This window comes from Struthio camelus, chromosome 5 (assembly GCF_040807025.1).
Source record: "Struthio camelus isolate bStrCam1 chromosome 5, bStrCam1.hap1, whole genome shotgun sequence".
In the NCBI taxonomy this organism is placed as follows: Eukaryota; Metazoa; Chordata; class Aves; order Struthioniformes; family Struthionidae; genus Struthio; species Struthio camelus.
In genome coordinates, this window is record NC_090946.1 from 43,549,355 (window position 1) to 43,572,467 (window position 23,113).

The following is a 23,113-nucleotide window of genomic DNA, read 5'->3' on the forward strand; positions in this document are numbered from 1 at the left end:
AAACTTTTTTATGCTGAGGCTTAAGCTGTGTATTTTATCTCATAATTGTTGAGGCTAAAGCTGTGTGCTCTGCCTGTTACAGCTTAGTTTACATGCGGCAACTCATTAAGCTGTGGTAACTGGAGCCGCATCTGAGCCCATAAATGTGGTTGTGTAGGCTAATCAAAAGCAGGATTTGGTCTAACAGTAAAACTCGCCCCTGGTTTAATTCCACTGAAATCAAAGCAATTACGCTAAGATCCTTTGTATGCTTAATTTTTGCATTATAAGCTGCAGTAGTCTTGCAGTAATAACATCAAGGCTTTTAAGTATTTTTGTGTATGAAGATTGCGCTTGACTTATAATTCTCCGAATGTTCTGTTGTCCCACAGGCCAGCTCTGCTGTTGATGCTGATACTCATATTTGGATTCTCCTCCTGATGCTTGCGAGGGAAGGAACAAGCTGCTGTAGCATTTAAGGTGATGAATTATCACAGTTGATATATTGATCAGTAACTTACTGCGTTTATTCTGCATTTGCATAAAATCTTGAGCTCTCATATCACAGTCATGATGATCTAGAGGCGCAGTTCCCTCCAGGGTCTGCTAAGTGGCTTATAAATGTGGGAGCAGATGTTGATCAGGTCCAGTGGAGGGCAGTAGTGCACTTACACAAAACTACTCTCTCTTAAGATCTGTAGATTCTCTTGTATCTCTTTTGTACCAAGTATTGAGTTTCTATAAAAATCAATTTAAAAAGCAGAAGTGCACCACAAAATCCCTCTCCCACGTTACTTAGAGTGTATTTATTTGTATCTATAGATCTAAGGCGCAGGGGCACTGATGTTGCTTGGAGAAAGCTCTGCTTAGTATTTGTAAGAAGGTGAAACTTCCTTCTCCTGGTATATCAGCTTTGTCTCCCCTGCAGGTTGGAGGTCACTAAACACACTGAAAAGCTGGCAAATGAAACTGTAAACTTTCACATTGTATATCATTGCATTATCTGAGTTTTAAAAAAATTCTGGTACATAACAGTACTTCTGGCTGTTAATGTGGCAAGGACCACTTGTATCTTGCGGAGTGACTCCTGGAAATCTAGTGATAAGTTCTGTATCTATCAACTCTTAGTATTTTATATATAAAACTTTAAGTTACTAGTTGGTATAAATTCAAACTGGACTCCTGGGAGTAAGTCTGCAGTCTCTTCCTTTCAAGTATCCTTAGCAGTGAGAAAGATTCTGGTCAAATGTAGCCCTCTTTTCACTGCTGTTGGTTTTAATGGAATCGTTCAGCTATAACTTACTGAAATATTCTGCTGTCTAATGAATTTAGCTTATCTTTTTTATTCTGCAGGATTAAAAGGAATAAAAAGTGGCAATACTTAATTTGCTTGTAAAACTTTCAGAGTTAAGTCCCATCTTTAAATTGTTTAGGTGCTTAGAACTGAAGGTTTCACTGAAATACAGTAATGAAAGTATTTGGGTTACTAAACACTTTTGCTGGCTTTGGTGGAGGGACTTCTTGACTCCAGTGTATTTGGAAGGCTCCCTGCAGAACATGCAGGCATAACTAGGTACTGACAATTTAGATGGCTTGTATATCAGTAGAAATGGAGCTGCGGTATCAAGCGTCTCATTAAATAGGCCAGCATGTTCCAGAAGACAGTCGCTGGTTAAAAACCCATCTCTGAGGTCTTCCTCTGGTCATCTTTCATTTTCTGCCAGGGGAGACACAGATGACTGGGCTATGTTTCCTGCCTCGACAGTTGCATATCACTTCCTGTGACTGCAACAGCCTAATGCAGAGCTGGGGTGCTGCTGCTGTCAGTTGGATGTGATTAAAAACAATGACAGAAAAAAACCCCAAACCCAACCCTATAAAACTTTATTAAGTGGCAGGGAGACTCTTCACTCATGTAGCAACAGCCCAGTGAGTGCAGAATGGCAAGTTTGGTGGCTGCTATTGCTGATGATAGAGGAAGGATGGTGGCAGTTTGCGTGAAAGAGGAGTTTCAGTGTCAATGTTGCTGAGAAGGAAGGTGGCCACTTGTCAGGGGAGGTAGGCAGCTGCTAGGGTAGAAGTGATAGATTCCCAAATCCAAGTCTGACATCAATGCCAGCAAAAGTTGCATTCGCTTTGTTTGCAGGCAGTACAAGCCTATCTAGGCATCATGGCTATTTTATCACAGGCAAGTGTTTGCTGTAGCTTCTATGGGCATTAGAACCCAAGATAGGTATCGCAGAGCCAGTAATAATTTACCTATGTATAAAATCTGTTATTGCAGGACTGCCATGGTCTCAGGTACATGGGAAACTTTGGCTGTAGTCAATAATTTCAACAGACTGACTCTGTTTTGTATATTCAAAGTCAAATGAGTAAAGTGGTGGTATTTCTTTTGAATTAGTTTTTAGGGTGAAACAACAGTGTAAGACTGGGAATTCAAAATGTAAGACTCTCAGCAGTGACAGTAACTCAGTTCCATTGTGCGTACATGGGTTTTTATTTGAAATCTCTCTTTCTCCTTAGAAAGACAAACTGAAGTCCAGGCACTGTTTACACTCATTCTATGTTGGTAAACACCGTGAAGGTTACTGGGTACATCTTAAAGCAGGTCCTGTTGGCTCTGAATGGATATTAAAAATACTTGTTTTGTTTTGTCTTTTTTCCTGTAAAAAGAAGAGTTTGGTTTGCTGTTTTGACTCAGACTAACTGTTCCTGTGATGTAGCACAGGCTTCTGTGTGCACCAGCTCACCTTTGTCAGTCTCTGCTCCAGAAATGGCTGCACCTTAGTACTACGTTTTTCTTTCTCATCTGCAAGACAGCATGCTATTTTGAAAGTGCTAGATAGCTGTGAAGTCCTTTTGATCATTTTTGATGTTTTAGCTAAATGTCTTAAATATATGCTTTATGTGCAATATGAACAGTTACCTAACATTTTAAAATGTCTTTCTTCTTTTTTACTTCTCTTACCTTTGTTTGTGGGTCCATTCCAAGAATTTTAAATAATGCAACAATAAACATACCTCCTGCTGAAGGTGTATTTTATGTGAGTGTAAATATATACATGTGTATGTGTATACACACCTACACGTGGACATATCTCAGCCTACAAAGCCTGGGTTTCATTACCACATTTTTCTTTGTATGGATGGTGAGAATGCTAATTTGAGAGCATGAAGTTCGCATATGTTTTTGAGGACAGAAGTGGCTATGCTTTGTCTTGTGTCCTGTGGTGCTGTCCTGCGCAGTCCAGGTTTGATGTCTGTCGCTTTGATGTCTGTCTGACCTCTTTGTTAATAATTTCAGTGCTTTTTATGAAATATCAATTGGGTAAAAGGTCACATGTGCAGGTGGTGAAGTCATTTCTCAAACAGGTGGAGTTGGTAATGAGTTCTACACTGCTAGAACACAGAACTGGAGGTGGACCTTATATTCCTTGCAGAGGCAATGTGGAGTGGAATATCGTGACAGGGTGGTCATTGAAGAAACCTGTGGTGAATACTGCTGTCCTGCCTTTTCACAGGGGAAAAACTGGGATCTGCAATGGAAGGTTAAATTCCTGGTGTAAATAATGTCTGCCTTAGAGTAGTGGCAACTGGCAGCTTTTTCCTCCAGACTCATTTGTTCAGCTTATGGATCTCTAATACGCAAAGTGCTTGCAATTACAAGACTGATTTCTAGCTTGGTATTTAAAAACAGTTCCAGTGAAAAGAACTGGTCAGTATCTCCAAGGAAGTATTTTCTTTTAGGATCAAAATCTTATGTGCTGCTTCATCTTCTCTCTTGTCTGCTTTGGTTATGAGGTTTTGCTTTTGTACAGAGATCTGTTCGTTTGGCCTTTCCACAGCAATAATGGATGTTAGGGCTCTGAAGGTTGATTTGTCATGCTGGAGGAAAAACTGGTGACATAGATCCATAGGTTTTATCTTGTTTATTAGGTTACTTCATATTAGATATATAAAGCTTTGAACAGGTGTAGGCACCAATGATGATACAGAAAAAACCCTTCTACAGAAATATCCATCTAGAGATCAGTGTCCCACTTTCAGAAAGCAACAGTGAATCCTTAAAGTTAATAGCAACTTTTTAAGTGGAGAAACTGTGTCACATGGCTAGTAACACCTCCTTTCTCAAAATCTGTATCCTATATCTCAATCCATATCTCACATCCTAAGGAAAGTAATTTGTAAGACCTGAGTACAGAAAGCATGGTAATCATGTGCATATGGTTCTCAGAAATGCCCAGTAAATGAACACAGTGTTCTTCAGGACCGTGAGCTAGCTCAGTTCTCCTGTGTGCATTGTGCTCTGTAGATGTAACATACCATTCAAATGGTGCTTTTACAAAAGGGTACAAGACTTACTTTCTTTGTCTCTCTCCTATCCCCTCGCCCCCCCCCCCCCCCGACTTATGTTGTCTTTGAAGACGTGTGCTGGAATTTCCTGTTTCAAGTGTTCTTTTTTTTGAAAGAAAAGGAGATGGAAGGTTTATAAGATAAGAATTCTCACTTCTAAATCCTCTCTCAGCCAGAGCAGGACAGGAGGAGGAGGAAGCTCAGCCCAGTATATGTGGGCTGATGTGGGAGGTTTCCTGTCATTTAAATGTAAAATATCAAGAGTGTGTTTCTTTTGAGGCCTTTTAGGAGTACATCCTGAAGGAAGAAGGGTGGGAGGAGGGAAGGTTACCATGGGAAAGCAGTGTCTTTTCATATATCAAGTACATTCTGTAGAGGGTATGTGCAATTTGTTTGGTGGCTCTCGGGTGGCTTAAAAGGGAGTTAAAAGTATAAATCTGCAGATGTTTAATCTCATATCGTTGTATATCCTCTGCTTTTGTCTTGATTACTGTTTGCATGCTGTTTCATGTTCTGAATACTTCCAGAGCTATGATTGTGGCTGCAGTCTTAAATTTTATTCTTAGATCGCTGTGCCTTTGGTCATCCTAACTGCATGTATGCACTGATATTTAGCATTGATCTTGGCATTGGCTTCAGTCTACTAGAGTGCCTGTTTTATGTCTCATAGCCTGCTCCATAGATGCTCTGCTTCATGAAGCCACTCAAGGGCCTGGTCTGCAGACTGCTTCTCCTCTGGGCACTGGTTAGAAGCGAGGAACAGCAAACTGTGGTCAGTCCTAATTCTCAGTGTAGCCATCAGCCTCTATTTCAGTGCATGTGTCTAGCTGCAGAAGTCTGCTTATGGGGTGATATTGCAGGATCTGTCCTGGGTTTACAAGCTAATAAAATTAACTTTCTGCATGGCTTATGATCTGCCACTTCTTGTGTACCTCTGGAAAAAATGAAATAAAAAGGTTTTTTTTTTTTTTTTTAGACCAAGATATACAACGTTTACAGGGAAGCAATGAACTGTTCTGAGGTCTAGAAAGAAATATTAAGTCAATCACTGAATTAAAAAAAAAGACTGCAGACAGTGATAGTCTACAAAGGGTTTTCAAAAGTCTGCAGACAACTGACACTGCATCTCTGCTTTGTGGAACTGAAACAGTAATTGTCTTTCATATACAAGATGTAATATATTATTTTGCAGTTCCAAAAAAACTTTAGCTCTCAGCTTAATTGGGTGGAAATCGAAAGAGGAGATAAGATATAGGGAAATGGTTTATAGACCTGGTTGAGCTATCATTTCCCTGAGCAAAGCACTTTCTAATTGGGAGCAGGAAAGCTGTCCAAGTCTCAAGGAGAGAAGAATAGCTGAAGTAACTGGCTGTAGGATAATACAAGTTGCATACTATAACTTTGTGGGAAATCAAGAAGGATGACAGAGCACTCTGTATGAAATGGTTTCTAGAGGCTACCAGGACATGGGGTTTAAGCTGTGTTAATTACCCAAGAAGATGGAATTGATTTGTTTTTTTTTTTCTTCCCCCTACCCAGGCAACAGTTGAGTGCAAGTTGACTAGCAGCGTTTAGCTGCTTCCTCTATAAAACATACCTTCTTTTCTGAAGCTAACAGACAGTGCAACAATGTCAGCTGGTGGAACATCCTCCCCTTGAATACTGAACATGTTTTATCACCTCTCTTCAGAGTGCCAAGTCTGAAAGAAAAGGAAAATGCAGATGATCGAAGAGTGTGTGTAAGGTCAAGGTCTAGGAGAACTTTTGTGAGAGAAGTAACATAAGGGGAAGGGGGCTGTATTACAATAAACCAGCTATGTGAAATTGCTCCCATAGGTTCCAGATAAAATTAAAATAGCAGATGGATGTCTTTATGCAGTGTAGCTCTGCGTGTATACTAGATCCAACAGATAAGTATTCCTGGCCTGAAAAGATGGTCTTTTAAAATTTCCTTCTAGGAGGAATACCAGTGTTAAGTGGCATTCCTCAGAGGCAATTACATCCATTCATGCAGACAGGAGTACAGAATCAGGCTCAGCCCTGTGAAATGGGGAGTGGAGCTTGTGTGTCTGTGTAGGGGGGGAATGACCCTTTCTTTGGTAGCAAATTGCAAGTCAAATGTTTTGATGAGTTTCTTCCTCTGATTAATATGAATGTTAAGTGGAAGAAAAGTAAGGAAAAATATTTTGAGAGTCATCTGTGTCCTCACTCCTCCCATCTGTCTGTTTTCAATTCTGTGGGGTACACTGGCCAAGTTATTGATGAGTCTGTACATTGGTAGTTTTTCCATGGGAAATGTGAACCATGCAGGTGTGTGCCATGACAGGAGACCTAAAAAGTTAGCATCAGCCACTCTGGCTCCAGAACTAGAAGTGATATTGTTATGCCTGCATGGAACAATGCCTGGGATAATAAATCCTGTTTGATGGCCCGGAAGCTCCTTTCTGGTGCAGAGTTGTGTGCAGCTTTGTTCACCTGTAAAGCTTACAGTAAACGTGGCATTTGGCTTGTTTAGTTTTTTTGGGCTAATTTGGCCCAGTTTGTTTGGCTGGCCAGCCAAACAAGCTGCAGACAGCCCCAGATCAGCCCCAGATTTGCTATGTGTCACATGGAGCTGGAAAGTAGGCAAGACTGGCCATGGAGTAGGGAGACACACCCTGATAGATCTGATGCAAAGCCTGTTTAAGTCTGTCAAATTATTTTTATGGAATTTGGATTAGGTGCCAAATTCTGGAAGTTTATTTCTTGACTGAGAATGCTGGAATCTCCTGAGGCAGACACAAATCGCACCTCTTCCTTTGGATCGTCTTGCTGAGACAAAACAAAACATTGACTTAAAATATCAGAGTAATGTACAGGCTACACATTTTGGTAATTTGGATCAGACTTGTGACTACCTAAGTGAATGTGGGTGTAGCAACTTGACTGCATCCTTTAATATTCCTCATGATGTTGACGGGCAAATTATAAGACTTCATTTATTTGGCTTTTTCCATTACATTTTATTTCAGCCTGCTGCACTGCCTGCTTGCCTGTAGGGGGCTCTTCACATGCACGTCTCTGTTCATGAACAGTGGTCTGGATTAGGCATTACTCCTGGTTTATTGTCAGGCTAAGACGTCCTACTCTGCCATCCGTCTAGAGTTGGATATGGTGTGTAGAATTGGGAGGGTTGAAAGGAAGAGTGGGAATTTGCGCTGTATTAATATGACAACAGAAGTATCCTGCCCAATTTCCAAAATGCTAGGGATGTTAATGTCAAGGCCAGTGACTGAAAACATAGTTTCATCACTGTATCCTTTTCACAGGGCCATCCTTCAAGTTATGTCCACTTAAACAAAAGTTGGGCTAAGTGGATGGACTTTGGATGTTTAGCTGTTAAAGAGTTTCTCTGCTCTTTCGGAGACAACTGCTTGGGCTGATGTTTTCTTTAGCCCTTGTCCTTGGAGGTGGACCTCATCTCAAAGTAGGATTTTTTTTTTTTTGTCTGAAAAAATACTGACGTTTCAGCTTTAAGAAAGATCTGCCCATAATAAGCTTGAAACCGGCTTTAACTTTGACAAACAGAAACAGTACTGTAATGTATAGACTCTTAAAACAAGAAATGGTCTGATCTTGAAATTCTAGGTTTGCATCATCAAGTGTTTCCACTGGCTGATATTGCTGATTTTGTTTTGGACTATTTTTTGGAATCATAAACTTTTGAGTGAGTTTCTCATATTTATGATAAATTGCTGTTTTAAATACTGTAACTGGCTTATTTGTGATATAAGCCTTTAGCTAAGTAAACGGCTTGTATGCTTCTTCAGCGTTAAAGGGTATGATTAGTTAAGTCCCACGTTATTTGATAGATGTGCATAATAAATTCTGAGTGATCCCAGCTATTGATGCTTAATCTTTCTGTAAAGATCTAGTGTGGTGAAAAATATTGAACTTTATATAAACAATGCTTCGTACATATTGTATGTTTTTTATCTTTCTCTTACCAGATTTTTTTCCCAACTAAAATTTTTGGCATGAAGGCATTACTTTCTGTGTAGGTGTTCCTCTGATCATTCTGTTTTGTCTTCACCTGAAGCATCATCATCATCCCTATAAAATCAGACTTGTCTGCTATATGAATAATTAAAGCATTACAAGCAGAATTATGATTTGAAGTGAAAAGAGCAGAAGCAGATAAAACACTTAAAACTGATTTTCAAGAAATATCTCTATACTAGTAAAGCAAAGTAAAAAGAAAAATTGGTGTGTATATATAGCACTGATTTTTAAAAGTTATGTTTTCAGATGTAGTTGCGAGATTGTCCCAAGGCTTCCAGCCTGACTTCAAAGATTAAACGAGACTCCATAGATCTGTGTTCATGCTTGCATGTGCATGCCCAAGTGCGAGAGAGGGAGTGTGTGTGTGTGCGTGTGTGTATACAAAGAATGGTCAAAATGGAAATCTTGGAATGTAACCTCTTTGTCCTAGTATATGTATTTGATGTTTGGAAAAAAAGCAGAATGGTATATGATAGTCCTTTGCAACAACAACAAAAACAAAATGAAAAATTAAAAAAAAAGAGTAGCGTTAAGGTTGCAAAGTCAAGCCCTCAAAACTTAGGAGATGCCAGAACAAAGGTTTTCTTTGGAGTTTTAGTTCAGCTTCTTTATGTGGATGCATTGTAATATAATTTTCCATTGCATGGCAGGGTACTCTCTCCTGCTGTTTTCTCTTCTGTCCTGCCTCCCCTTGTACATTAGCAGAGAAAATACGGAAAGCGGAAGAGAACTAATCTTGTTCCTTTTAGTGCTGGGATGTGATGTAACAGTAATTTCTGGACAAGGGATGATTACTGTAAAAAATACAGATGGAATCTTGGGGACTTTAGTTGCCATATCCCAACAAGCTGCTGAAAGTGCTTTTCAGTGGCTTAGTCAGTTATGAGTGGCTTTTCCACAGAGAAGTTCTAAAGAAATATACTTGATACCAGATTCACTGATTGTTCTGAATTTCAAAACTTTACATGAAGGCATACAGTCTACTCAACCTTATCATTTATTTTATTTTAAGATGTTTTGTTCACTCTCACTGTTGCAATTGTTCATGTGAAAGCTTTCAAAAACACTTTGTCCCCTCTGTTTTCCCCTCTGACCTTTCCCTTCCCCTCCCCCTTCAAAACAAAACAAAAGAAAAATCCCAAACCCACCCTTCTGTAAGGGAATTCTTTGATTGGTGAAATGCTGTTTGATTAGTGCGCTAAAACTCTGTGTTAGAAAACAGTCAGAAGAAGCTGCAGTTTCAACTGCTGGCAGTGCTGATTGTGCCACCTATAATCCCTGTAGGCATATGTCCTGTAGCATAAAGAAGGTAATGTTCAACCAGGGAGGAAATGTTTCCTGCGAGTGTGTGTGCATGTGAATTCATCAGTACAAATTTGTGTTAATAACCGTGTGAACACAAAGAAGTGGCTTCACCTGTATCTGCCGTTCTGAGATGGTGCTGAGCAAGCTGTACTCTCTGCAGTTTAGGACAAGAAGTGAAGGATATTGTACTTGCTGCAGTTGAAAGGGACTTCTGCTGTGCCAGGGCGTGCTCTTTATTTTTATTTATTTATTTATTTGTTTTGCTTGGTAAATTTCATAAGGAAGAGCTTCCCTTAAGACCTGCTGTCCCCTGCTACCTCTGCGAGGGGAGACGCGCTGCCGCCTCGCTGCGCGCCGCCAGCGGCCGCGCGGTGCCGCGCAGGGCGGCGCGGCGGCTCGGGCTCGCCCCTCGCCCGCCGCTAGGGGGCGGCGCAGCGCCAGGCCGCGCCGCCGCCGCCGCCCCCCGGCCCGGGGCCGCTGCCGCCGCTGCCCCCGGCCTGGCAGCGCCCGGCCGCTCCAGGTGAGCCCAGGCAGTGGGTGGTAACGTGGAATACCAGAGGGAGGAATATTCAGTAGAGGGTTTTCCGTGACCTTAAATGAATCACGCCCGTAGATGTTTACTGTGCGTAATCCACACCAAGTTTTAGTTCTGCCACACCCACTTATGTGTCGTCTGCTTGGGGAGTTAGCAGATAAATTAAGCAATTGCTATGTAATATGGTAGAAGAATTATGTGCATACGATTACTGCTGTTAGCTGATTTCTTTCAGAGTATTTTTATTAGGGTCATGCTTTCATAAAGAAATACCTTATATGGGCCAAATTGTGCATTCCTGGATATAAATAAATGCTAATTCTTCTTAGGTCAGGACTTTTAACTCTCAACTCTGACTTTAGACAGCCCCAATTTCTCTGCTGGGATGGCTTTGTGAAAGCAGCATATGAAAAGTTTGGAGAGAAATTTTTTGCTACAGTCTATATACCTTTTAAAACTCCTATTTAAACATAGATGAGATTCTATTTTAGTTTACACCACTGTAAATGAAGAATAAATCTTAGTGGCAGTAGGTACAGGATTTGACTGACAATGTTGGACAAAGTTGAAGCCAACTTTAACAGAACCAAGCCAAGCCAGGTTAGAATTGCGTTTTACAAATGGGAACAGAATCTGGCTAGCAGGTTGATTCGTTTGTTTTTTTAATATCTGTAGCCCAAACATTCAGCCTCAAGGAGACTAAAACTAGGCACCTGATTCCAATAACTCCCAGAGTCACCTAACAGGACATACTAGGCATAGAGTCCTTTGTATGAATCTTGGCTTACACAGCTATATTGCAGCACTCAGATATTTCAGTCTGCTTAATGCGTGCTTCATGCTTCATAAGTGTCCTGTAGTTGCAGGTGCTTAGTTCCTAGTGACTCTGCATTAACTATATAATCCTGCTCTGATTCTAGAACTCTTTCTTTGAAATATCCCAGCCTTAGCAGCCATTGCTTCCTAAATTATTCTGCAGTGCTGTCTCGCCCCAGTACTATCTGTTATCTGTGATCAATATGTTGCTTCTCTTCCCAGTCTGGTTTCCACAAGTATTTAGCAGTGTAGTTCACCTTTAGCAAATGAATGGCCTCAATGATTATATACAGATAAATGCGTTAGTGTCTTGCTGGACCGGAGCCTTGTTTTCTTGATACGATTTTTGAAAACAGCATAGGTCTTCCCATAAACTTTAGGAAGGCCCATTAAGTAGATGGACTGGGATATTTGTGCAAGAACATGGCTTGGAAACAACGCTTTGCTGTTTTTTCCGGGCTTATGGGTTAAAGTGTGCATATGTATATATGTAAATCTTTTTTCCCCCCTCAATAGGCAGTAACTGCAAAATGAACATCTATTGTCCCAGCATTCCTGATGCTAGACTAACAAGTAGGCCAGGCTTAGATGCCCCTAGGACTGCAGTTTGGAAAAGTGCCAAGCTCCTTTGGAATATAACATGCTTACATTTGTATCTGGAATACAAGTGGGATCCTCATATTCAATAATTAGAAGGAGGGAGTGTGAGTGAGGGAAACAGCTGCATGTCTCTGGCACTGTGCGTTGCATACTGACCCTTGTTGTGTAACCTCGGTGCTCCAGAAGTTTGAATCCATTTCAGGAGATGGGCATTTTTTTAGCTGGGAAAAGTGTTAGCTAGTGAATTATTCCAAGTATATAAATAGATTAAGGGAATCCATCGCTTGTCTGATATGAGAGTGATCTTAAGTAATAAGCACCTCTCACCCACAGCAAATGCAACTACATTTCGGATCGTTCTGTGCTATCCTTCCCCTTCTCCCTAAATGGATTTGGCCAATGCTTCTGTCTGAAAGAATGATGAGAGTAGAAGGTCCTGTTTGCTGGAAGAAATTATTACTATGTAGGGAGCGAAAAGGTTTTAATAAAAAGAATTCAGAGAAGAACCAGCCAATCGTTAGAAGAGAGCAAGAAGCTATTTCAGAGCTAAAGGGGAGTGGTAAAGAATGCAGGTCAGTTATGCTTGTTGATACTATTTCTGAACAGTTGTGAAGTGGGTAAGGTGCAATCTTAAGGCTTAATCATGTGGCCACTGTCTGCACAGAATTCCTGAAGCTGGGTTCCTTCCATTTGTTTGTAGTGAGATGCTGATGCCTGCAGGAGCCAGGCAAGGAGGATCTTCACTAAGAAAATAATTTGATAAATGATACTACTTTGTCCAAGCTGGAGCATTGCAGCACAGCTGCAATATTGTTCTTTGTAAATGTTTTTATTCTATCAAAGTTGTTTTAATGCCCTTGGATCATATTTCCTAAGGGCTTTAGCCATAGCCACCAGATGGGCGGGAGCATTCTGCTGTGTGTGAGATGGGCAAATCCTTAGTGTTTTGCAAGTGAGTGCAGAATTCAACATATATAAGACACTGTACTTAGGTGACTGGTCTTTACCCCTATTTCTACAATGTTTTCCTAAGGTAAAAAACTGTAGTGCTTGATGACTCCCGAGCAGTGCAGGTTCGAAGACATTCTAAATATTCTGAGGTATCCTCATATATATAGTAATATAATATAATATTTGCTGGGCGTTTTTCTAGTGTTGAAGATGCTGATGCCTTCTTTTCAGATACAGAGGCTGGAATGCTTTTAGCTGGCTCTTCACCTTTAAAGCCAGACAGAATGCAAGCAGATCCTGAAAGGAATAGTAAGGTAGGGAACTTGGATTTTCTGCATATGGCACAGTTGGCAGGATAGAGAGTGTAAGCTTTATGTGATGATATTTTGTTTGCACTTGTATTCTACTCTGGGCTCTTGGGTAACAATCATTTTTATCCTTCCTGTCTGAGAGCTGAGGTTGGATTAAATATGTAGTATATCTGAATGCTACTTTTAGTAATGTAGGGGAAAAAATGTGTGATTCTTGGCCATACCGATTAGGAAGCTTGAGCTCACTGTTAACAACTATTATCTGCAGTTCTGGGATGATGTCTATCTAAACCTACTCTCTTGGATATTAGTGTGCTTCAGGAGCCATAGTTTCACTGAAATCAGTAGGCCCATAGTAACAATACACATGAAAGGTGAAAATCTGGACCTGTACACGTGCCTAGTAAATCCTGTTCTAGGCAGGCTTTCCTGGAGTTACATAAGGACTCTACAGGATAGTCCTAGAAATAGCCAAATAAGCAGCATGGTTAACAGCAAAAATATGCGCCTAGTATCAAGCAGTATCCCATCAGCCTTTTTCTTCACTCACGATTTCGTAATAGACTTTGACAAGTTCCTCTTAGGTACTTTCTGTTGAGGCAGCACAGAGTAACAGCGTCAGCAAAGGCCTGTCAACTTAAGCAAAAGCCTTAGCTTCTGTAGAAGATTTGACACAAGGCTTGGATGTGCTAGGAGAGTGGCTGGGGCAAGAGTTGTGTGGTAGTGCTTTCAAGACAGGTGGCTTCTGCCTTCAGAAGAAGGTGTCCTGACAGCAAAGCTACTCTGCCCTCAGAGAAAAACAAAACAAAACAAATGAAACCAAGAAGTGTGGTCCACTCTTGGCAAAGTTATTCCTATGTAAAATGCTTTACATAGGAATACCAGTGCAGCTATCTCAGTTAAGGAATGTCAGCAAAATTCTCAAGACCTGGCTTGAGAGCCTTTGTGGATTAGGGAAATTCTTATCAAATTAGCTCCACAGGTAGAAATTGTTGAGGAGAACTGGGGGCAAGTCAGTCATGGTTGGCTCCACTTTGACTTAGACTGGAGTAACTTACTCTGATAAATTGCCAGAACCAGTTTTATGCTGTACCAGTGCAGCACATGTCCTTTGAGTTCTGCCAGCTTTTAAAGTTAGGCTTGACCTATATTGGTATTTTAGGCAGTCAGTCAGTGCCTTTCTGTTATTTGCCTCCTCTACCAAAGTAAAGATGAATGGAAAATGGAAAATGGAAAAAACAGTTTTATGAAACTTTTAAAGCTGTTTCTATGTAGTTGAATTTAAAACATAACTGAACAAAAGTCATCCTATTTCCCCCTTTCTTGCATTTTCCTCTGCTGTTTGGCCAATCAGTGCAATAAAATGAGCTAGTGCCTTTGTATCCCCTTACTCACTCCAAACTGCTGTTTAGTTTTTTTTTTCCTTTCCACTTCAACCACCTCACTGATTTTTATTTTTCTTACTCTGAACTTTGTAAAAGTAGGAGATATTTTAAGTTATAGAATAGCAAGATTAATCTTATTTTTGTACTTTTTAAACTTTTCCATATTGTTTTGAAAGTGATGAATTGTTTTGAAAGTGTTTGAAAAACAGAAGGAAAGGAAAAAGTTAAAAGGCACAGCACAGTCATTTGTTTGTATTTATATGGAAGAGAGGAGTGAAAGCATTGAAGATGTTACTAAATACATTTATTTTGAAATGAAAATTTTGAAATTATTTCACAAAATATTAAACTAAAATATTAACAGTGGAGAGAATTTCTAGCTGAATTTAATTTTCAATAGAATTAAAAAAAAGACTGGTTTTATTGTAAACTGTGTAACTTCTGGATGTGCTACAGAAGTAATGAAATACATTTTATAAACAAGGGACTACTGAAAGAAAATAAGTTGTTACTTTCAAGCCATGTCTACGTACCTCACCTCTGCCTACTGTATTAAAAAAATTCCCCATAGTGGAGTCAGTGTATAGTCACAGTGTAGTACTCCTTCCTTTCTCTGAGGTGATCCTGTCAGTGATGAAGTAAAGGTGAAGCGATTTAAATCAACAGCAAAATTCAGAATTAACTCTTTCTTTGAATGAATATGGCAGTTCATGTTTTTCTCAGTTGTTAATTTTTTTTTAAGATAGAGTGCTATTGCAATTCATTATGCTCGATCCAAATGTTAAACTTGTCTTAGAATCATAATAATTATAATGTGTACTTATTAGAGAGAAGATTGATTAGCATGGGCTAGAGGAAGTCATGTTATAGTACTCTTAGGCCACATTTGAAATCTGTTTTTAAACGTGGTTAAAACCCCCAGACTTCATCTACAGTGATGATGAGGAACTTCTTATGAGAGTCATATCAGACTATCTACCTTACAAGCCACTCTAGGGTACATTCACATAGGAACAGATATCTAGCATCTGGATCCAACAGGTTTAGCAGTAGTTTGGAGAGCTGGCCAGCCTGCCTCTGTCCACAGAAGCATGTCCTAATACATACCATCTGTGCCCTCTAAGATTCAAGGGACCTTAGAAACTCTTTCTTATCCCGTGCAAGGAGTAGGTAGAGACAGGAAGTGTTAGAGCAGTATCTCAGATAATTCAGGATAACACCTCTGTATCCCTGTAGTTTTATCCCATCTGCATTATAATAATGATTGGCCTCATGGAGAGGACAGCAACAGCTGGCATATGTATGTTCTTGAGAGCATGTCTGTCTGTACTGTTAGATTCCTATCTCTACTACTACACCACTGCAGTGGCTACCATAAAGTTTTGTGTCCTCTTTTTGAGGCGGTTTGTTCTTAAGGTTGTTTTCTATTGTTGAGGGAATTGTAAGAAAAATCCATAGTAACATAAAGAATTTTCTAGCAACCGCTCTAAATATCACTGATTTTCAGCACTTGATTAAAGTGAAGACAGATTTAAACCAGAACCTGGAACCTGAAACGATTCTATCTCCCCAGACTTCTGAGAATTTTAGATCAAGGTCTGAATGTATGTCTTAGCAGTAGAGATTCATCTTTAGTATTAGAATATACTTTTTTTATCTGAACATTCCATTTGAAAATAAAGGGGCTTGAGTCTAGACCCCAGCATAGATGTAATTCTGGTGTAATGCAATTGCAAATTAAATGGCAAATACAAAATTAAGACTTTGAAGTAAGAATCAGGCCTGAAATCAAGATAGCCTGAAGGCACCCAAAAATTGTTGCTATAGAGGGGAATTTTGCTAAAGGAAAATTAATAAAAATTCAGGTCACCTTTTAGGAATGCAATTCCCAAAATTGCAAAGAATGAATCAGTGACACCAATTTATACCCTGCGTAGCTCCATAGTTATCTTTGTTATGCTGACTGCATAAGATTTTTGGTAATGTGTCTGTAGACGGCTGGTGTTGAGTGTGTAACTTTGACACTCTGATATCTTTCCCTCCTCTTTCAGTGAACCCAACTATTGGTAAAGATCAAAGAAAATGAGGAGGCAGGCTGACGAGAAGCAGTGCATGAGAGATGCCTGCAAAGCTTTAAATAAATAAAAAGGGGTTAAGATTTCGAATCTACTGCATGATATCTGTGGATGTGAGGCCCTGTTTTGCTCTAACCCAAAGATAGGAGAGCTTCTGTCACAGAGCGTGTAGTCATACTTACGCCTTATCTGAATCTGGTCCTTTGAATATTAATATGTTTGAACAAAATACAATTGCATATTACTAGACATATCTGGGGATATTAAAGCTCAAAAAGCATGTGACTTCTGGTAGACTTACAACTATTTATTTTGTATTTTCTTCCATTGCAGAATTAGACAAGTTGCTGGCGTGTCAGTGTGTAGTTTGTTTCACTTTCCAATTCACAAGAGTGGAGTGAAAGTAAAAATCTAATCTTTCCTCCCTCTAGAAAACACAATTGTATGTTAAAAGTTAACAAGACAAAAGGGAAAGCATGAGACTATACATACAGGGTAAAACCCCTTCACAGACAAGGGTCCTCAGTGAAAATAAGGCTTTGCAGGGTGAGCAGCAACGTTTTTCACACCTCACAGAAAATAGCAATGCACTTGCATTATGTAGACCATAACAATGTTTTCAATAGGGGTGGATCAGAAGGGTAGCAGTATGATCCATGACACATGACACTTTCCAATACAATGGAAAGAAACTACATTGTTTTTCTTTTACTTGGGTAGAGACAAACTGCAGATCCGTATATCAGACCTGATATGAGGGTGTGGATTCCACCTTCAAAATCCTTGTTCTCTCTAGCCCCTTAGAGCCTGAATGTTTAGGCTTTGTGTTAATGCCATAGATTTTTATGTAATAGTTTTATGTCAAAATCTACCTTTCCTTTTAAAATTTAAATGTTGCCTGCCCAAACAGTTGGGAACCTTTCATTAAAAGTATGCCCACCTAAATTTCTAGTGCTTAATATTTTAACAGCATTTTTATTTTCCTGTAGCCTCCTTGGTATGCTTCAGCTGGGTCTGAATAAAACTATCAGCAGCTACCTAGGAATGTAAAAATCCAAAGCTCGGAGCTTAGTGTATATGTAACTGGGTGTGTTTCAGATGTGTTCGGCTCATGTGCGATGTAAGTCAACAGTAACAGTATTGATTAGTGACTTAGAGTAGCCTAAAACCAGAATAAAAAGGAACCTAAAAATTTAGTTTATAAATGATCAGTGGTTGATGGAATGGTGTGTATATGAAAATGGAGCCTGCCATGGTGTGGTATAAAAGTTTTATTAGCATAGGTTTTTTGATGCGCCCCTTACTCACAAAGAGTGACTATGTGAATAAGTTATGTAGGTCATCACAAACAAAATGCCACTCAGTGCTCCTTATTTGCATGCCTTTTTTACAGCTAAAACAGTAACCTAAATGTTGTAGAATTCTACATGAAGCACTCTATGTGAAAGTAATATAGATAGATGAGCAAAGCCTCATGCCTTAGTTATCACATGTCAGTCTTCCTGCTGTTCTGCTACGGCAGCTTTGTCCTTAGGCTTCCTAGAGATTCCTCTGAACAAGGTAGTACTACTGACCACTGCTCCTGGCCAGTAATATGGGATCTGACTAGGAGAAAAAGTATCAACCGTCCACCGTCTATGGCTGTTTTCACTATTTGCTGCAGTTGCTGGTGGCTGATAAAGGCCCAATGTCTGAATAGGGAGCAGCAAGGGAGCATGAGCGTGTTTTAATCCCATCTTTGTAATACGCTCCTTGCCAAGCTGCACCAAGAGCTCTTTGCCTGCAGAGCAGAAATGGGCCTATATATCCAAGTGAACAGGACCAGAGGGACTCATTAAACTTCTAAAAATGATCTCAAACAGCTTTTTTCTAATTCTCTAAAAATGTCACCATTTTACACTAGAGTATATCAGGGCTTTCTAGAGCTTGGCTGAATTGTGGCACTGCCTTCTCTCAGTAGCTCAGATCTGCCTCCAGTTCTCACTACGTTCCAGACTATTTTTTCTTTTGTGAGCAGCATAACTGTCATTCCACAAATAAATATTGCCCATTCTAGACCAAATGCTAAAATGTGGTTGATGTTTACCACCAGGTGAATAGCAGGACAATGAGGAAAGTGAAACGAGCAATCCTCATGGTAGTGGGATGTGATATAGGTCTTTAGGCAAAGATAGGCACTTTGTGGTCTAAGTTCATATAAATACAGTTGTCGTTTTCTGAAGGTTCTCAGGGCCACACATACAAATCCTGGAGACTGATTAGTATCAGTGTGGACATGAGGTAGCCAAAAGAGCGTGATAAATTCTTTGCACAAATAGTTAAAGCGGTTTGCTACATGCTTTTTCTCCAGTCTAGTTCTTGCATATGATCATTACTTTTGTGGTACCTGTTCTTTAAATTGTATCTGAACAAATCCCTGGCTATAGCAGTAATTCATACCTGCCACTGTGTAGTGTACTGTGAAGCACTGTTTCCTAATATTTAGACTAGGGGAGAATTTCTGTCAGCAGTCTGGGCTGTGGGATGTAATATTAAGAAATGAGGACATCCAGGGTCACTAGTTCAAGTGCGCACTAACCTGTTCATTTCTTTCTGGTGTGTACATCAACTGTATTTTTACAAAAACTTGGCAGTTTGTGGTTAGCTTTTCCTGTGAACAGTGTGAGAGTACTAAACAGGAGTATCTGTAGTCACATTCAATGTCACTTGGGCTACTACTATATTAAATAACATAATGTAATATGATAATGGAAACATTCTTAAAGATTGCTTCCCAGAACTGTGTTTTGGGATATATCTCAATATCTTGGCAACTCTCCAGCTTACAGAAAGCTTATTTCTGCTAAGCAGTGTTTGTAACCAAATGGCTTAGATTGCTTTGATGGAAGAGATGATTCCCTCCAGGGATATAAACTTGGCACAGCAGTTAGGTTGACCTAACAGCCAGAGTAGGCAATGTGTTGGAAAGATTTAACTTTTCAAAACTTCTGATGTATCCATAATGAATGGGAAACTGATGCATCGCTCTTTTCCCCTCTTCTCTGTCTCTCATCATCTACTTATCTTTCTGTTCTCCATCTCCCTTTTTTTTCTCTTCTGCCTCCTTACTAGAAAGTTTTATTTTGATAAACAAAAGACAGGTTTTGGTATCCTTGGTCTTCCTAAATTCAGCCCTTAGCTAGACAGATTGCTATTTCCAATTCTGTTAACACCTGAATACCCCACAAGCACAGGTACTTCCATTCTTTTATTCAGTAAGTTCTGAATAAACTTGGTTCTTTATTCTTCTTTCTTATACTGTTTTTGCAGCAGTGTGTTTTAACTGTCTTTAGTTGAGTTTCCTCTGATTATATAAATGCAAAGAATGGAGAATCAGGCTTGTGCTTTTTTTTTTTTTTTTTTTTTTTAGGAAGCCTGAAGGGAAGCAAGACCTTTGAGAGAGAGAGAGAGAGAGAGAGAAGTATTACATGACAAAGCTTACAGGTAAGAGGAAAACTTCTTAGTCTGATTCTGCGCTTGTTTATACCAAATTAATGCTGGTATAATTTCATGAACTTCATTGGATTTGCCTCTGAGTTTCAGTGGAATCAGGATTGGTACTTCTTAAATCACTTAGGTTGTGCTACATAATTCATTTGCAAGCTCCTTTAATGAGTTGCAGGTAAGCGCAGACTTCCTGGAGTTCGCTGCTTCCCCAGGAATGGACTCTAACTACACCCTGTCTATTCCAGAAGTCCTGCCTCCGAATTGCTCTTTTACTGTGCAAGTAAACGTCCTATAAAACGTGGATTAAAGCTCTTCCTCCTCCTTTTCTTTCTGCCGAAAGATCGGAGGACCAGGTCTCAACACGCTAAACCAGCCGATCACTTCAGAAGTTGCTTTGTGGGAGAAAGAGAAAACAAGCAGGCAGTGGGTTCGGCCACTGTGCATTATGTAACCAGTGCACTGACTGCAGGAGCTGGATGACTGACATTGAGAAATTCCTGGGGGAGGGGGAGGGGGACGGGGGGGCTGCCCTGGAGTCGCGGCGGGCGCCGGCAGCTCCCAGAAACCTGAAGAGGAGAACGGCTTGAAAGAAAGGGAAACTAACTGGGAATAGCAAGAAAAAGCTTGAGAATCTAATGCGGCAGCAAATGTCAGCACACATGTAATTTGTTTTCCTGCTAAAATGGCATGCATCCAACCTTTGCACGTGAATAAGGGGGCATGCCGTTTGGGAACCGAAAGGCAGCGTCGGCAGTGCAAAAAGACAATGAATGAGCCGAGCTTTCCCTCCCACACTTCTCTCTCCGCTTGATTTCCTTAAAGAAAGAGCCAAATAACTGCAAAAGTGTCGTCCTCCCCCCCACCCTCGTCCTCTTAATCTAATTCGGTGTGGTGACAGCCCCTTGGGTGTGCGCTGCCCCTTTAAGACCTGCTCGCTTCCAGTTCCACAGAAAGGGAGTGACCTCTGGGCTTTGACAGCTCCCCTAATAACTAGCAGAGCCCTGGCTCCGCCTGCGAGACGGGATTGGGCGGCGCGCCGGTATCCCGTCCGCTGATTGGCTGGCCGCTTCCCCTGAGCGAACCTTTAGAACTCCGAGACACAATATTCTGTTACATTGTAGCAAAATGGCGACTGTCATTCACAACCCCCTGAAAGCGTAAGTAGGAATCAAAAATGTACATATTCCGCGTGGTTTAAATATGAAAAAAGGCGCCTTTCCGATGCTTGCTGCCAGCCAGAGCCAGGTGCCTCCAGTCTCCCAGCTGATCTCTCCTCCCGCCCTCCTTTCTTTCGGAGCTACTCTCCTTTTTGTGCAACACACATAAATGTCTTGTGCTGAAATTATCGAGAAAAATGTTACATTTGCGTTCTGCTTAATTGGCTGTCTGGGAGACGGAGAGATGCACGGTCTGGAGGGGAGGATGGCGTTGGGGCTCTTTGCAGCTTTCGGAACCGCGTGAATCTTGGAAACGGCAAGATCCCGAAGGACCGCCGAGGGGGTTGCATGCACTTGACAGAGTCTTGCGCCTGGCGTCCGGGCTCGCTCGTCCCGCTGCCACTCCGGTGTCCGATGGGGGACGGATCGGGCTCGGAAACAGTGCGCTTAATCCTCGGCTTCTCGGCGCTCCGACCGTAATTCGGAGTTTTCTTTCGCAAATCTTTCCAGAGTTGGGCTGACTTAAAGAGGGGGAACGAATCGGCCACATCGCTTCTTAGCTCAGTGGCAAAGGGGTTGCACGGACCGTGTGAAAGCAGGGCAGCAGGGGCATTGCAATTACATTAGATTTGTGTGTGTGTGCGCGCGCGAGGGAGAGCGATAGGAAGAGGGGGAGAGACAGACACGTTAAATGAATGACTCGGGATTACTGGTGGTTAATTTGGGGCAGGAAGTCCGGAGATCTATTTTGCATATGACAGGCTTTCGCTTTTAAAAGTGGCAAAGAGAGTTGATTATGTTTCCATCTTGAGGGTGGGCACACACAGCCAAGGTCTGCACGGACAGAATTTGGCCAACTGTTTGCTGAGGAAATAGAGAGAGTGCGGGTGTAAGGGAGGGGGCAGGTGCTTCTGCTACAGAAATATTCTAGGGTTTCGGATCTCGAATTCAGGCCGATTTAAGAGGAAGAACGCGGGAGCCAGTTGTCTTCTGGATCCCGTCCTTTATTTTCCTTATGGTCTGCAGCACACACCGTTAATCCCTCAAGGCATTAGGGAGAGTGGGATTTGGCACTGTATGTGGGGAGAGGAGCTGCTTTAACCTTTTTAAAACGACTTTTCTGCTAACGGGGGCAGCGCTCTTGCTAATAAAGCAAGAAAGCAGAGTACCTGGCAGTGACGCTTCGTTTGCACTTTCTGGCTGCACTGAGCGGGTGTTTTTATACGTTTGAGTTTTCAGGGATGAAATTAGGGCTGCGACGTTTTTCTCCTTTTCTTTTCTTTTCTTTCGCGCTCTCTCTCTCTCTCTCTCTTTTTCCCCCCTCGACTCAACTCTCTCCGGCTGGAGTTGGAAAAACACTTGACGGTTTTTCCAGGGATTCTTGCCGCTCTCTCTGCAATCTGGAGGGAAGGAAAGCCTCGAGCTGAAAGGGGGTGCTGACAGGTTTATCATTTCTCCTGCTCCATCCTGGAGGAAAACCTTTGCTTTCGTTTACCCAACCTTTCTATAGCGCCTTATAAAAATCTGCGGGAAGAGGGGAGCGCAGCTGTCAGAAGGTTTATCAAAGCAGTCCGTGTATCTTCGGCGGAGAGGGGGATCTGAACATGCTTTGAAAACTGCACGGAGCAGACGACGTGCCACCCATTTGACGGCACGCTTAATACTTCTGCCGCGAGAGCAACTTCTCACCATGTCCTTTCCCCCGCCGTGCGTTGCTCAGACCCAGGGCAGATTACTCCCGCTCATTGCTGGGAACTTAAACTGCACGAAAGCAATATTCGGAGCCATAACGTACAATTTCTCACCTGGGCTGTAAAATGCCACGTACGTTTATGAGACTGTGTAAATATTACAAGCAGTGAGGAAGACCGGGCTTGCCTGCCTTTGGGGGAGGGCGGTGAGATGCTGGGAGCTCCCTGGAAGGAGCGTCGGCGCGGGAGCGGGGCGCAGCCGGGGAGCGCGCCGGGCGCCCGGCCCGGCCCGGCCCGGCCCGGCCCCGCCGGCGGACTTCGCGGCGGTTTGCACTTCTCATCCCTGTGAGCGTCGCTCCGAGCAGCCGCAGTATGCCTCCGGAGAGGAGGGATCCTGACAAACGCGTGCTTGCGCTTAAAGGAAT

General features: G+C 41.5%; 1 protein-coding gene across 9 annotated transcripts in view; it reads left to right on the plus strand.

The window, feature by feature from the left end:
• Nucleotides 1-20,921: 20,921 nt before the first annotated feature.
• DPF3 (double PHD fingers 3) overlaps nucleotides 20,922-23,113 on the plus strand; it is a 180,367-nt gene continuing 178,175 nt past the window's right edge. For all 9 annotated transcript variants that reach the window (XR_011141489.1, XR_011141491.1, XR_011141490.1 and 6 more), the window contains exon 1: nucleotides 20,922-20,997. Coding sequence is in view for 5 of the 9 variants with exons in the window: in XM_068946092.1 (XP_068802193.1) it covers nucleotides 20,966-20,997 (32 nt within the window). In the remaining 4 variants the exon portion in view is untranslated. The remainder of the gene's footprint in view (nucleotides 20,998-23,113) is intronic.